Raw genomic sequence first — 13803 nt, 5'->3', positions numbered from 1 at the left:
TATATGTAGTCTGGGATGTGCTGACCATGTAGTCTGGGCTCAATTTACATTGAACGGGAACGGAAGCGAATTGCTAATATTGACTTCTATCTCCACCACGTAAAACATAAATTTCTACAGAGAAAGAGAATTCCCGTGAAGTCGCGGGAATTCCCGCGCATTTTCATTTGGGGAAGAAATTTGTGTTTTATGTGGTGGACATAAAAGTCAATATGCTATGTGATATTTTAGAAATTCGCTTCCATTCCCTTTCAATGTAAATTGAGCCTTAGGGGTTCATTAGGTTTTGCCACAGACACTTCTATAACTGACGGGTAACGTACCGTTTAATGAGAATTAAATATCACTTGCTTTTTAATGGTGAAGGAAAACATTGTAAGGAAACCGGCATGCGTGACAGTTCTCCATAGTGTTCTCAAATGTGGCCAGCGTGGTATATCATGGCCAAACCCTTCTCGTTCTGAAAGCTCAGAGCTCATCCGTGTTCAGTAGTGCGAACTTGAGCTTTACAATAAGGTTGTTAAGGTTCATTTTAATTATACGTTAAAGTATTTTGGCACTCCAATTCTAAAATCACATACTTATTCTACAGCGCTCTCCACTCACCACTGTATCAACGAGATCAAAACTCAAAGGGGTATACAAATAAAATACACAGAGCCCTTATGAAATAAATTAGTTTATTGTGACGTCATAGCTGTTCATGACGACATACGAATGCAAAAAGTCCATGTTGTTGTAACGAATGAATCAACAGTATATAAATACTTAATAAAAATAATTTATAATAGCGATAAGTTAATGGATTGGTTACAAAACAGTTCTCCCCGACACGTCGGCCCTGAGGCGGCGACCTGACCTTCCTTACTGATGGTTCCTTATATCTGAAAACAAAAATATACTATGAGTTTTCTGCGTCCTGTAGCTCATTTTCGGTATTTGACCTACTCCTAGCACTTAGGATTTGATTTATTTAGCTTGTTTTCAGTGGCGGATTTGCCCAAAGGCCAAGTAGGCCCGGGCCTAGGGCGGCCAGGTGGCCGACCGTGAAAAAATTTACAGATGTTATGATAAAAGTTGTCAACAAAAAAAATCGTTAAGTATGTAGTCTATTATCAGCAGTGCTGAGAAAGGTGCGGCTGGTACCTATTTACTACATGGCCTGGGGCCAAGACTGCAAATCCACCACTGCTTGTTTTGACGAGACTTATTGAAGTTGTTGGATTTGTAAGATGATACGGTGGTGATAATTTTTACGCAAACTTAAAACTAAAGTTACTAGTACTAAATCGTACTTTAGACAAGACAGTTAACACATAGATAATATGACGAGATCTTTCTCAAAACTTTTATATACCCGAAGCGTCCCAACAACGGTTGGACGGATTTCAATCAAAGATTCTATCGATTGTCTAAACCGTGCGCAATGCAATGTTATATGGGCGCATGGGCAAGTCTAGTAGCTGCACCACTTCAAACTGTCATCGCATACGACAGCATGAAGGTGGTTGAAAAAGAGTCGCCTCCAAAAGCTGTATGGTTCCATTTATTAGCTTCAGCTGGTCATAATAATTTTGATCTTTTTGACTGACTGACTGACTGATCTATCAACGCACAGCTCAAACTACTGGACGGATCGGGCTGAAATTTGGCATGCAGATAGCTATTATGACGTAGGCATCTGCTAAGAAAGGATTTTTGAAAATTCAATCTCTAAGGGGGTAAAATAAGGGTTCAAAATTTGAGTAGTCCACGCGGACGAAGTCGTGGGCTTCGGAAAGCTGATAATACCAATTCCCCCGCGTGTTATTCGATCTGTTCTATATTTAGTAAACATTAATTATCTAACAGAGCACTTGCCAAATGGAAATTACACAATACATAATTGATTTCATATACTCGTGTAACGCAAATGGTTATTATGTTTAAGCTTTGGCAACCCTACACTGGTTTGTTGCCAACATTTTTAAACGCATATTATGTTAGCGCCAAACCCCATTCATATGTCACTTTCGCATCGGCTCTTCAACGGGCTTACAAATTACTATATTAGTTGACCTTCACTATACGCTGAAATTATTTTCGGACGTTTTAAGTATAGGTATGAAAATTTCTTCAGCTGGCACATCGAGCCAGCCATTGAGGTATTTTTTAAAAACTGTTTCGTATTTTTGTTCTGAGTCTCTAACTAACTATGGGCCTCATAAGAAAGCTCAGAGTCACTCAGCGGGCGATGTAGAGAGTTATGCTTGGAGTTTCTCTACTTGATCAAATCAGAAATGAGGAGATCCGTACGAGAATTAGAGTAACCGACATAGCTCAACGGGTTGCGAAGCTGAACTGGCAATAGGCAGGGCACATAGTTCGTAAACCCGATAGACGTTGGGGTCCCAAGGTGCTGGAATGGCGACCTCGCACCGGAAGGTGCAGTGTTGGAAGATCCCCGTGGACGGACGATATCAGACGAGTCGCAGGGAGCCACTGGATTCAAGCGGCGCAAGACCGTGGCGTGTGAAAGGCCCTACAAGAGACCTATGTCCAGCAGTGGACGTCTATCGGTTGATGATGATGATTTTTGTTTTTAGGGTTCAGTATCTGAAGGGTGCCAACGGGACTCTATTACTAAGCCTCCACTATCCGTCCGTCTGTCAGTCTGTCAGCGGGCTGTGTATCTTATGAACCGTAATAGGTTGAGAGTTGTTCCAGTGTCAGTGTGTATTTCTATTGCCGCTGTAGCAACAAATAATAAAAATTTCAAAATGGCTGCCATATAAATTTTAAAAAAAGTATTTACTGGTTTCTAATAATATTGTAATGCAAAAGGATCTGGGAACCCATTATTATACCAAGAGAATCTCAACCATAAGGGAAGGCCACCCTCATCATCGAAGAATACGATGCAGATAGTTTTGCAAAGAACAATGTTACTTACTTATTCCTCTTCTTCTTCTTCCTCCTCCTCTTCTTCCTCCTCTTCCTCAACCTCCTCTACTTCCTCCTCCTCCTCCTCAGGCTCGGGCTCGTACACGTGTTCCTCCTCATCCTCGACTTCCGCCTTGACATCCTCCTCACCCTCGGGGGATTCGACGTCGCCCTTCTTTTTGCCGGGCCTCTCGCCGAACCATTTGGGAAGTCTCGCTGCTTAAAGATTTATACTATTAAGATCATTCCTCATTTATGTGGCCGTAGCCATTCTTCAATATTGCTAATTCAGTGGCCCTAGCACCGAATTTGTGATTATTATCACATTATATCTTGACTATGGATTCTTGTGTGTAAGTCAGTAAGTTGGTATCAGTGGGACTACATTTAACTCTTAAAGCTAATGTCCAGTTGCATAAAATAATATCTGTTAAAGTTATGTTACGATTACGGTTAAACTTTGACCGTCATTAAAAAATAAAGATTAAAAACAACGATTAAAAATGATTTGAATCGATTGTAATAGTTCCAGCCAGGGTTGCAACAAAACCTGTGTTTTTTTAAAACAAAGCATTATTTCTTTAAAGTAATATTTAAAATTGATTTTGTAAATCATGTTTAAAGCACTAGCATTGGTCTAAAACAATGCCAACCCTGGTTCCAGCAGATATTTTTAAGTAACTTTACAATTTGTCATCAAGAAACATTATTAATAGGTATTTTTTGTATTTCTTTGTACTGTATATTTTGTTTTGTGTTCCATATTGTGTAAAAGAGGAAACAAACATACTTGTGCAAATACATAAATAAACAAAGAACAAATATTGTCAACCTACAGCAAAAATAGTTGAAAGTTTTGTGAAAAATGCAAGATAGGACAGGGAAGAAAGAGTAAGAATCTTACCTTAGCCTGGTATGAGAAAATATACGAGTAAACTTAACAAAAGTACTATTCAAGTCTCGGCCGCAATAGCAATTAACGACCTCGTTTAGTTTAGCGGCTGGCGCCTCGCCCTTTAATATCATTTCCGAAGCACTCGGCTTCACCTCGTTCTTCTAAACTCGGCCGGCAATTGCTTTATTTCCAGCCTGGACAGTAAGGTACTATTTTCCGTCTTTTCGCCTTACCAGTTTGCCTGCTGCCGAACTGCTCGGCTCTTTCTTGCCACACCTTCTCTAAGAAGTCCTTGTTCAGTTTTTCTAGATCCTAGTAACGGTTAACACAAGGATAAATTTCAAAGGTTTCAAAACCAAAAAAAGATAAACGAGATGCATTTTGGAAAAAAAGTAAACATAACATTGCCAAATCAGGTAACTTTAGTTTTTACTCACTAACGGCGGTTACGCACTCATCCGATCCGAGTCCGTGATGAGTGAAAATACGTTCATTTTTGTTTTGTATGGTCGCTTATGACAATGTCGTAGATATTTTTTGTATTAGTGTTTTCACGGATTCTGATCGGATGAGTGCGTGATCGCTCTTAGGACTGATTTAAATGATCAAATAACTTTTATCTGAGGGATAAAATTGCGGTTTTGACAGATTTGTATAAGAAATCTGTCAATACTTCAAACCTATTCGTCAATTAAAGTTTATCTGGCGATTGAAAAATCTGCCCTAAATTTATCTAAAATAGTTTTTGTTGAGGCCCTACTTAAATTTGATAAAAACAATTTAATATTGATTTGATTATGTAATGAACTGATTTGGCAATGTATTGCAGACAATATTATGGAGTGTATGATGACCCGGACGCAAACCATGCCGGGGACATGAGGACATGCCTGTGGGGGACAACCCGGGACAATTGTGGGACACCCGTGGGACAAAAACAATTAAACATTACTCTTTGTGCGGTTCGAGAACTCCTCCATCCTCTCTTTCCATGTTTTTTCTAAAACCTCCGCCGCTATGGTATCGTAACCCTGTTTAAAGGTATCATTTTGAATCGGAAGATACATTTAAGTTGGCGTTTGAATGCAGTTTCCCTAGTAAAGCCTACCAGTCGAAATTAATAAATATCAGCCGTAATCTGTCGATAAGTTACTGAGCAACGTTGTTATATTTTGGACAAAAAATGTATGGACTTATTGAGAAAAAACAACGTTGTTTAGTAACTTATCGACAGTTTGCAGATGCGGCAGTCAATCTCATACTACATATCGGTTTGTTTGCGACATTATGTTAGGATGTCGCAGAAAGCTTTGCTGGCGACAATCCATGGCTGAAATCTTTCAGCGGGACAGGTCTGACCCTATTTTTCGTGGAAAAAAGCTAGCAAATATTCTACAAATTCTTGTTTTTGACTACCTGACTTTCTAAATTAAATCTTATGTATTAGTATTTGTACTTACACCCTCGAATAACTTCTTTTTGTCGTCATAGGAACGTGTGTCGACGCGTCGCTCATATTTTGACGCAACTTGGATTTTGGGCTGGAAATCAAAAATACAAAATACATAATTTCAAATTTTACCTAAACCGAAATGTTGATTTTTTTACGTTTGTAGTTTGAACTAATAGGTATATTTAGCGAGGTGCACCGCAGATCATAATTTGTTACTGTACCAAAATATAGTGGATTTTTTTACTTTGAAATAGTATCTTAAATCAATTGACAAAACCACTATCCCGTGAGTAAATGGGAAAGTCAGACATGCAGTTGTTTCAATTAATTTCGATATTATTCCAACGTAACAAAATCGATAATGGTTTGGCAGTGAAAAATGCTGTATGCTGCACCTCGTCAGATATGCGACGGCCTTAGTTAAACTCGTCTGTTAAAATTTAAGGTGTCCTTAAGATTTTGAGAAGCGGGTTAGAGATTACTTACGGGGTGTTTGCCTGTTAACGCCTCGGGGTCGAGACCCTTTTTGAGAGCCTTGTGCCTTAGCTGCTGCTTCTGTCTTTCTTTGAGCTCTTTTAACTGTTAAAGAAAATCTTAGAATGAACATTCACGCTAATATAATTTTATAAAGTAAGCATAAAATTATAACATTCCCTTAAAAACCTGATGCAGATTTTTTTTATACACAATTGTTCGGATTAAAAATAAATCAAAAAAATAAGTCAAATCTGCTCTTTTGAATAGCCTCACCCTGAATTTTAAATTTAGAATAACAGTCAATTTAGTGGTCATGTGACGGCGTAGTTATAAAAAGGGTACAACAATGAACTTGATGCGACTACAAGTTGACCCCCGTGAAATAGCCTAGCCGTGGAATTTTTGAAAACATTAACTTAGCCTGCATGTAAAACTAGAGCTAAGCGTGAGCTGGACGTTGTTGATATATCAATCAGTTCCTCTTTTTAAACATGTATAAAAATGGTACTTACGTCATAGTCCTGCCTCTTTTGTCTCTCCTCGAGATCGTATTTCTCTGTTTCGAGCTTGATGATGCACTCCCACAGCTCGGTGGCCTTCTGCCGCAGCTTGTCCACGGACAGGCCTTCGATGGTGAGGGGCTTGATGCGGATGGAGAGGGAGATCTTCTTCTCCTCCTCCAGCTGTTCCTTGGTCTTGTTGCGTTCGAGTTGAGCACTGCTAAGGCCGAACTGCCAAGCGAATACAATAATGACAATACAATACAACAGGAATGCAATCACGTATGTACACATAACAAATATGTATTGTTATTTGAATTTTTGAAAGGAACAACCGCCGAGTTTCTAGTTGGTTTTTCTCGGTAAGGGAATTCTGAATTATTGATTCACTTGAGGATTCGACAACATTTTTGTTTTAAGAATTAAACGGATAATTTTTTATCTTACGTGCACATTTCCTAGAATTTTTCATTGGGTTGTGACATTACTTGTGAGTTTATATCTCATTTTATTTTTATAAAAAAAATCAAACGTCTTAAATTAATCCTTATCCGATTATTCTTTTAAGAATATCTTTTCCTGATCTTCATTTCACAGGTCATTGGCGAAAAATGTTTGATAATTCAGTCCTTACTCCTTAGTTTCTTTTAAAATGAATTAGAATTAGATATTGGGGATTTTTGGAAAAAAGTTTATTTTAATTTGCCGACATACTCACGTTATCGCTCTTCTTTTGGATGGTAAAGTTGGGTCCGGTCTTGCTAGATTCTTTCATCGCCTGGAGCATAGCCTGGCGTTTCTTCTCGGCTTCCTCCAGCCGTTGTCTCTTTTCTTCGATGTCACGCTGTTTCTTCTCTTCAATCTCACGGACCCTTCTTTCCTCCTCCTCCTTCTTCTTCTGAGCGAGGCGTTTTTCTTCTTCAGCGCGAGAAACCTGTTAACAATAACGATAAAATGATGAATCAAATTTTTTCTAGTTTTTGTCATGATTAGTTTTTCGATTTTCCAATTAAGCTTATTAGAAACTGGTAAATAATAATCGTTTGGGAATATTGCAAAATTAGTTGTGGGCTGAATTTATTGCTCTGTTGCTAAACATGCTGATGCCAATAGGAAGGTTTGTCTGTGCAATGATTGTATCAAGGGTTCGTTACAAAAGCGTATCAATGGTCTCACCTTGCGCTTAGCCTGCTTCTCCTTGAGGCGCTTGAGCTCGTCCTCCTCCTTGGCCCGCTGTTTGCGCCATTCGTTAATGTATTCCTTCAACTGCTCGTCCAAATCCGACCGCTTCTGGTCTTGACGCTAAAACAAGAATTACACCTTCAATTATTATTAAATTAGTTTACAATCAAATCACCGCCTGATTTGTCTATGCGTCGTATTACTCTTTGATAAGTTCCTGACTTCTTCAATTAATCTCACAATGGTAGGGGTTTTATTGGAATAGTAATGTAGAATTAATTACTGTTTTAATATTACATCTATTTTAGTTTTATTGACTTTGCTTGTTTTTATTTTTATAATACAAACTTTTATTAATCTTTGATTGTATGTTTCACTTCAAATTCTTTATTATTTAGTTCTTAATTTTTGGGATATTCACCTTAATGAATTCTGGATCACCCTCACCCCTGTAAAGCAAACAAAATAAATCAATGTTGTGACTGGACCGCAGTCATTTGGTTAATGTTAAAAACCGTTATTGCAACGGCTTACAATACATATAGCGTTTGTTATTATGAAATTATTATTTTGATCTCCCATCAATAGCCTGCACCCGTCAGCGTCACATCTGATAAAATATATTGGTGTAGTTCTTGACTCGTTAATGATTCGGCAGCGTAACGCTTGTTATGAACACAGCTAACACTTAAATCTGTTATGTAAATCTCGTCTACATGTCTGATCTGCCATTACAAATATCGATTATCAATATTATTACAACGTTTGTCAATAAAGCATGTTCTGTTCAGTGTCTCTGTGTTTGTAAATGTTTTATCTGTGTTGTGTTTACGTTCATGAAACAAAATATGGTATTACTTATCGAGGGTTATGGTAAAACGGTAAACATACGGAAATCGTCGCCATGCTTTAGTTACTCCCAACATGCAATTATTATAGAAAACCGGGAAATCTCGTCGAGTTCTCCGTTGACCGACATCGAAATTTTTTCAGGACGGCGCGAGCGCAGCGCGGCATTTTCATAAATAGAACGCCTACTGGCTAACAGAAATAGCGGCCGGCCATGGTTCGGTTAATCGTTTATTCAACGATCGTGCGGTCGGTCGCGATATATCTGGAGTCAGTCGCTCCAGCATGCGCCCGCGCCGTATCGAGTTAATGTGAGCGTTACTGAGTTAGTGACACCACAGAGAGCGGTGCAACTTACGGGATCGACGGTCTACTCCTAGAAACAGAAAATAACAATCAGCCTCTACAATACTTTACAATGTTCTACTCTTTATAATAAAAGTAAGAGATAGATAAATAAACAAAGCAGTGAGAGGATTATTTCGCGCATCCAAAATACAAAGTCGTTACTTTTGTTTTTTGTTTTAAATATTTTGTTCAGCATATCTTAACATCTTTCAGTCCATTGGTTTCATTCACCCAGTGCAGTATATTAATGTTGTTCCCAACTACAGCGTTTGCATACAGATGTCCTGATCACATTCAGTCACTAAAAGCGAAGCGATTGTCCTTAGATTGTTTACGACGGTTCTAATACTCACTCTTGTCTGGGGATGGGTCTTCATGGATAAACGGCAACGGCAGCAAAAAGGGAAAAATAAACAAAATTAGAAACTTATCTATCTATCTTATCATATTAAGACGATTATTCTACGAAACCATAAATATTACAAAGGCTCATCATTTTTCTAGATCGACTACTTACGGTTCAACTTACTGATCTACTCATCGTGTTGAATGCGGTATGGTGTTAGGAAAGATTGCCTAACTCGAAGTTAATAAAGCGTATATTCTAAGCGGAGCTCCTACGGATTGTGGAGAGTCTGAAAGCAATAAAAGCAGCGTCGCTAGAAGTGTTAGACAGGAGTCTAATCTTAGCCTAAATGAGTGCAAGTGTTGGATCATCAAAAGGGCACCCCACTTACTTCCTGTAACAAAGAGAGAGAGGAATCGGTGAGGGCGTGCAGCTAATGGTAAAGGGAGTTAAAGAAATGGGGGATGAATGTAAACAGGTCTTTGAAATTTTATTTGCATATAAATTTGACACTAATCACTAGAGTAATTCTTTGCTTTCTAAAACATTTCTAATCGGCAAATTGCCAAGGCAAGAGACTAGACTTCAAAGCTTGCGTCTACAATCAAACGGGGAATCTATATGACGCTAAATTTTGGGGACACTGTAGGAATGTTTTGTATCCAAATACTTACGCTTCCACGACTTCTTCTTCGACTTCCTCCTCCTCGGAGCCACTGTGGAACACACCAAAGGTTAATAAAGGGGGTTTTAGTGTGGTGGGCCACACGGTGCAACACCTTTACAAGTTTACATACATGGGAATATTAGTCGGGACAAAAATACAAGGGCTGTGAATACAAAAAAGTATGTCGAAAAAACAGAGGAGATCGAAACAGTTGCGATTACATATAATGGTAAAAAAGTGTCTTATATGTGTAACTCCAAGTGTTTTTTGATATCGTGTAAAATTACAGTCATCCGACTGGTAAATTGTTTACAGTGTTTATAGTCTACTTAAAAGAGTTGCAGAAATAGATAGTTTTTAAGCGTTTTAAAGAATTGAATTGAGATACTTACGAATATTCCTCTTCGTCAGACATGTTGATGATTTATTAGTCTGTAAGGCAAAATATAGATTAGGAACTATGTTGTTACTAAATTAAGATTGTTTTATGTATTTCAGTCTGATATGAGGTCGAATTTGTTGTTCACAATCTCTTAATTAAATTGACAGGTCAAAAGTGCTATCTTTTTCTGCATAGAGCATTATGAAAGGTATAGCAATACATTTGAATCTGTCATTTTAGTTTAATTTAGAGACTGTATAAAACAGAATTAACCACAATGTTTAACTAAGAATTCTAAAAACTCTTCTGAATCTTCATGTGTCAATTCTTACTATTTAACAAATGTTCACAGTTTTCTTAACATTTAATTTAGAATACAGAGTTGGTTTTACACGCATGCCATCATGTCTTCCATTTTTCAAATTGGATTTAAATAATATGGCAATTTATCATTTTTTGTACCTACTACCTCTTCTATTTTCCTTCTTATCGTCCACCAATACGTGATATTATGTTGTTCATTTACATAATTAGTATAATCACTCATTTGTTATATCATTATAATTTAAAACTTTCATTCATTTCTTCATTTATGACCAATCAGCCAATTATAGGTTCAAGGTAACTACTTGCAAAAAATAATGAAAATCTTATATTTAAGTATTGTAAAGAGATTAATATTTATGACAAAGTTCAATTTACGATCCTGAAAGAACATTTTTTTAATTTAGCCATGCAAAAGGAAGTTATTAACAAAATTCAGACACGCAAAGTAACTTAAAAAAAACTAGTTACCATCTCTGCAAAAAATAAATATGGTGAGCGCACCAGCGCGTACATGATCCCTCGCCTAATAAATAGTTTAGATAATACTTTTAGGTCAGGACTAACCGAATTTAACTTTAAACACAAGTTAAAATCATACTTTCAAAACAAATATTAACAATTCCCATTTTTGAAAAATTAAATATAACAAATTATTATCATGTAACGCTCCCTAGTGCTAGTGCTTCTATACATAATGTATATATTATTTATGGAAGCACTATACCCAAAATCGATTAATGGACGGAATGGACGGAATGATAAGCAACATACTAAACCTTAGTGGTTTTTTTTGTTGTGTTAAAAGTATTTGTAAAATGTTCAATATTTGATAGTTAATAAAAAAAAAAAAAAAAAAGGGTTAACTTGTTGGTCACTGACATTCTTCGTATTTTTTTATTGTTTGCTACTTAATGGTATGTTGTTGTTGGTATTATAGTAGCATAGTAACTGTTTGCCTTAATTAATCATCACCTATTTTATCAATTGTTTGCAATTTGTGAAAATTCATATCTACAGAAAAAGTTGTAAGTATGCAGTAGATATAAAATAGGACCCAATGGTAGTCCCTAAAACACTACAAAAAACATTACATCATCAAATATTAGAAAGGCAAATTGTCAAAACCTAAATCCAAATATGTTTAGATAAATTAGATTATTTTAGCAATCAAATGTGCTTGGTATTTAAATAATAATCAATTCATGTGTTAAAGCCATTATATTTATTGGATCCTATATTTGTATCAATAAGCTCATCAACAGGTATTATAAAAAATTCATGAAGTTAAAAATTTAAAGCTTACTACAGTTTTGTTCATTGATCTACTTAATTCAACTAATATTAGTGTTTAAATCGTTATCTGAAGTCATATCGATTTATATCTCATATTTGTGTCAATAAAGTCATTAATATTTCACATTACGTGCCAAGTGATCGAAATAGCCTATGGGTAGCATGTCAAACTTAATCGCGTTGAACAATTTGATTGTTTATGAAGTTCATCTATTTTCGGCCGGTTTATCTTTCCTACCATTAGTTACTCCCACGGCGCGATCTACATGCTCGTTGGCAACGGTTCAAAGATTGCTAAACTGGATTTCTGTTAGTCTTCGGCTTGGTGGATTCGGTATGCTGATTTTATCGGTTATAATTTTTGCAGTTTTCGTTGGGATTTAAATTTTTATTCTTAATATTTTTGGAATTTTGATTGCCAATTTAGTGGATGAATTTAATTAGATTGTGTTGCAAATTGTAAAAAAATTATGTATTTGAATGGTAGGTAGTGGAAAAATTACAATTTTATTTTATTTATTACTTAGATAGGTAATTAGTCTTTTTTTTTTCAAAAAATTTGATTTTACAATTATTTTGAAAATTTAAATTATGGATTCTAAAATGTGGATTACCCATTTCAATATTTTCTGAACATAATATTTTATTTTTATACTTTTAACAGATGTGCTATATAAAATTCAAGATATTATTATTTTCTTTACTTTGGCAAAAAATATATTTTTTATAATTTTTTTAATTTTCACAAATTGGCTATTTTACATTTTTTTGCAACTCTACAAATAATGTAAGTTAACATAAACAACAAACCAGTGTACAGTGTATAGTGTGTGTAACAAAAAATTGGTCTCATGTAGAGTAGGTAAATATAATATGAATTTTGTACAAAATTCACGTTTTTAGGTAAACTTTATGCGCGGTAACGTTATCCCGCGCGCTAAAGATGGTGTGTCTATTTCCGTGCGGCCGCCGAGCCGCACCGACTCGATTTGGCACAAGCCGTTGCGTTTATTTTTGGCCACCACTGACAGTCCATTTCGCTACGAAAAACTGAAACTTCCGAACTTGTTTCAACTTAAACTTTTCCGAACGCATTTTCACTTAAGAGGCCGTATACAACTACACACTGTACAAATCGGGCACTGCACTGCACGCACGCACTTACGTCGCGAGGGTTGAAGGCGGTCACTCAGGCCCAGACCGGCAGCACAGCGACGTTGGAATGTGGAGTCCGCGGCGACCGGGGCGGCTCTGGCGCGGCGCGGGCTCGCTCGCCGCCGCGGCGTCCCCGCACCCCTCGCCACGCCGGTTATATTTAGCCGCGGTCATTTTTGAGCCGAACGCAGCCAGCTCCGGTTTCTGCGGACTACACCAAACCCTGCAGTGCGATAAACCTACCAGCGGGCGAAGGGCGTGGCTGTACCTTTGCTAACACCTAAATTAATATCGTCAGTGACATTTCGTCAGCTGGAGTAGGTACATGACGCATGCCCCGGTGGATACAGGTGTGAGGCCTCTTAAATGTAGCACCTTTCGTATTCAACTGATAGTTTGATTAGTGGGGATAGCCTATTGGTTAAGACGTCGGTCATCTATTCGGGAGGTCGGGGGTTCGATCCCGGACACGCACTTCTAACTTTTCGAAGTTATGTATATTTTAAGCAATTAAATATCACTTGCTTTAACGGTGAAGGAAAACATCGTCGTCAGGAACCCTGTAAGCCTGAGAGTTCTCCATAGTATTCTCAAAGGTGTCTGAAGCGCAAGTAAACTTTGCCAGCGTGGTGGACTATGGTCAAACTATGAAAAGAGACTCGTACTCAGTAATGAGCCGGCGATGGATTCAGGATTAGAAATACACGTATATACTACTGTGAAAATTTCAACTCTCTACCTATTACGGTTCATGAGATACAGCCCGCTGACAGACGGACGGACCACAGAGGCTTGGTAATAAAGTTTAGGGTAAGAACCCTAAAGTATACTTTGACGAAAGATTTTATACACTTTTGTTACCTGTTATTTGCCAAAGCCACGATGATCCAAACGTCATAGTCGCTGATCGTTGCTACCTGTGTTGGGGACAATGGGCAGTAACGTAAAACTTTCAGGGTTTATAAAATAACGAAGGTCTGGTCCTCACGGGCTCTTAGTCCATAGGT

At 37.4% G+C, this 13803-nt stretch overlaps 1 protein-coding gene across 14 annotated transcripts; it reads right to left on the bottom strand.

Annotated features, from left to right (window-relative positions):
- Nucleotides 1–659: 659 nt before the first annotated feature.
- up (Troponin T, skeletal muscle) lies at nt 660–12965 on the bottom strand. Of its 14 annotated transcripts, none has more exons than XM_034969414.2 (14): nt 12807–12965; nt 10032–10071; nt 9647–9688; nt 8980–8997; nt 8637–8654; nt 7851–7878; nt 7424–7549; nt 6966–7181; nt 6260–6478; nt 5757–5849; nt 5278–5358; nt 4770–4848; nt 2933–3141; nt 660–884 (listed from the first exon to the last, which is right to left on the bottom strand). In XM_034969414.2, exons 2-13 carry the CDS (start codon nt 10052–10054, stop codon nt 2933–2935), a joined length of 1152 nt encoding a protein of 383 aa, XP_034825305.1. In that variant the 5' UTR covers nt 10055–10071; nt 12807–12965; the 3' UTR covers nt 660–884. The 14 variants fall into 14 exon arrangements, with proteins under 14 accessions (XP_034825305.1, XP_034825307.1, XP_034825306.1 ...); XM_034969416.2 differs by having other exon boundaries at nt 2933–3138; XM_034969415.2 differs by lacking the exon at nt 4770–4848 and adding an exon at nt 4051–4129.
- Nucleotides 12966–13803: the final 838 nt, after the last annotated feature.

The sequence above is a fragment of the Maniola hyperantus genome, chromosome 6, assembly GCF_902806685.2.
Source record: "Maniola hyperantus chromosome 6, iAphHyp1.2, whole genome shotgun sequence".
Classification (NCBI taxonomy): Eukaryota; Metazoa; Arthropoda; class Insecta; order Lepidoptera; family Nymphalidae; genus Maniola; species Maniola hyperantus.
This window is presented reverse-complemented; position numbering and strand designations above follow the sequence as displayed.

Coding starts and splice junctions, on each gene's coding strand:
- up (XM_034969414.2), bottom strand. CDS start 10,054: ATGTCTGACGAAGAGGAATATTC. Junction 9,689..10,031: donor TCTGACGAAGAGGAATATTC/GTAAGTATCTCA, acceptor TGTGTTCCACAG/TGGCTCCGAGGAGGAGGAAG. Junction 5,850..6,259: donor AAAAGAGGCAGGACTATGAC/GTAAGTACCATT, acceptor TTTCTTTAACAG/TTAAAAGAGCTCAAAGAAAG.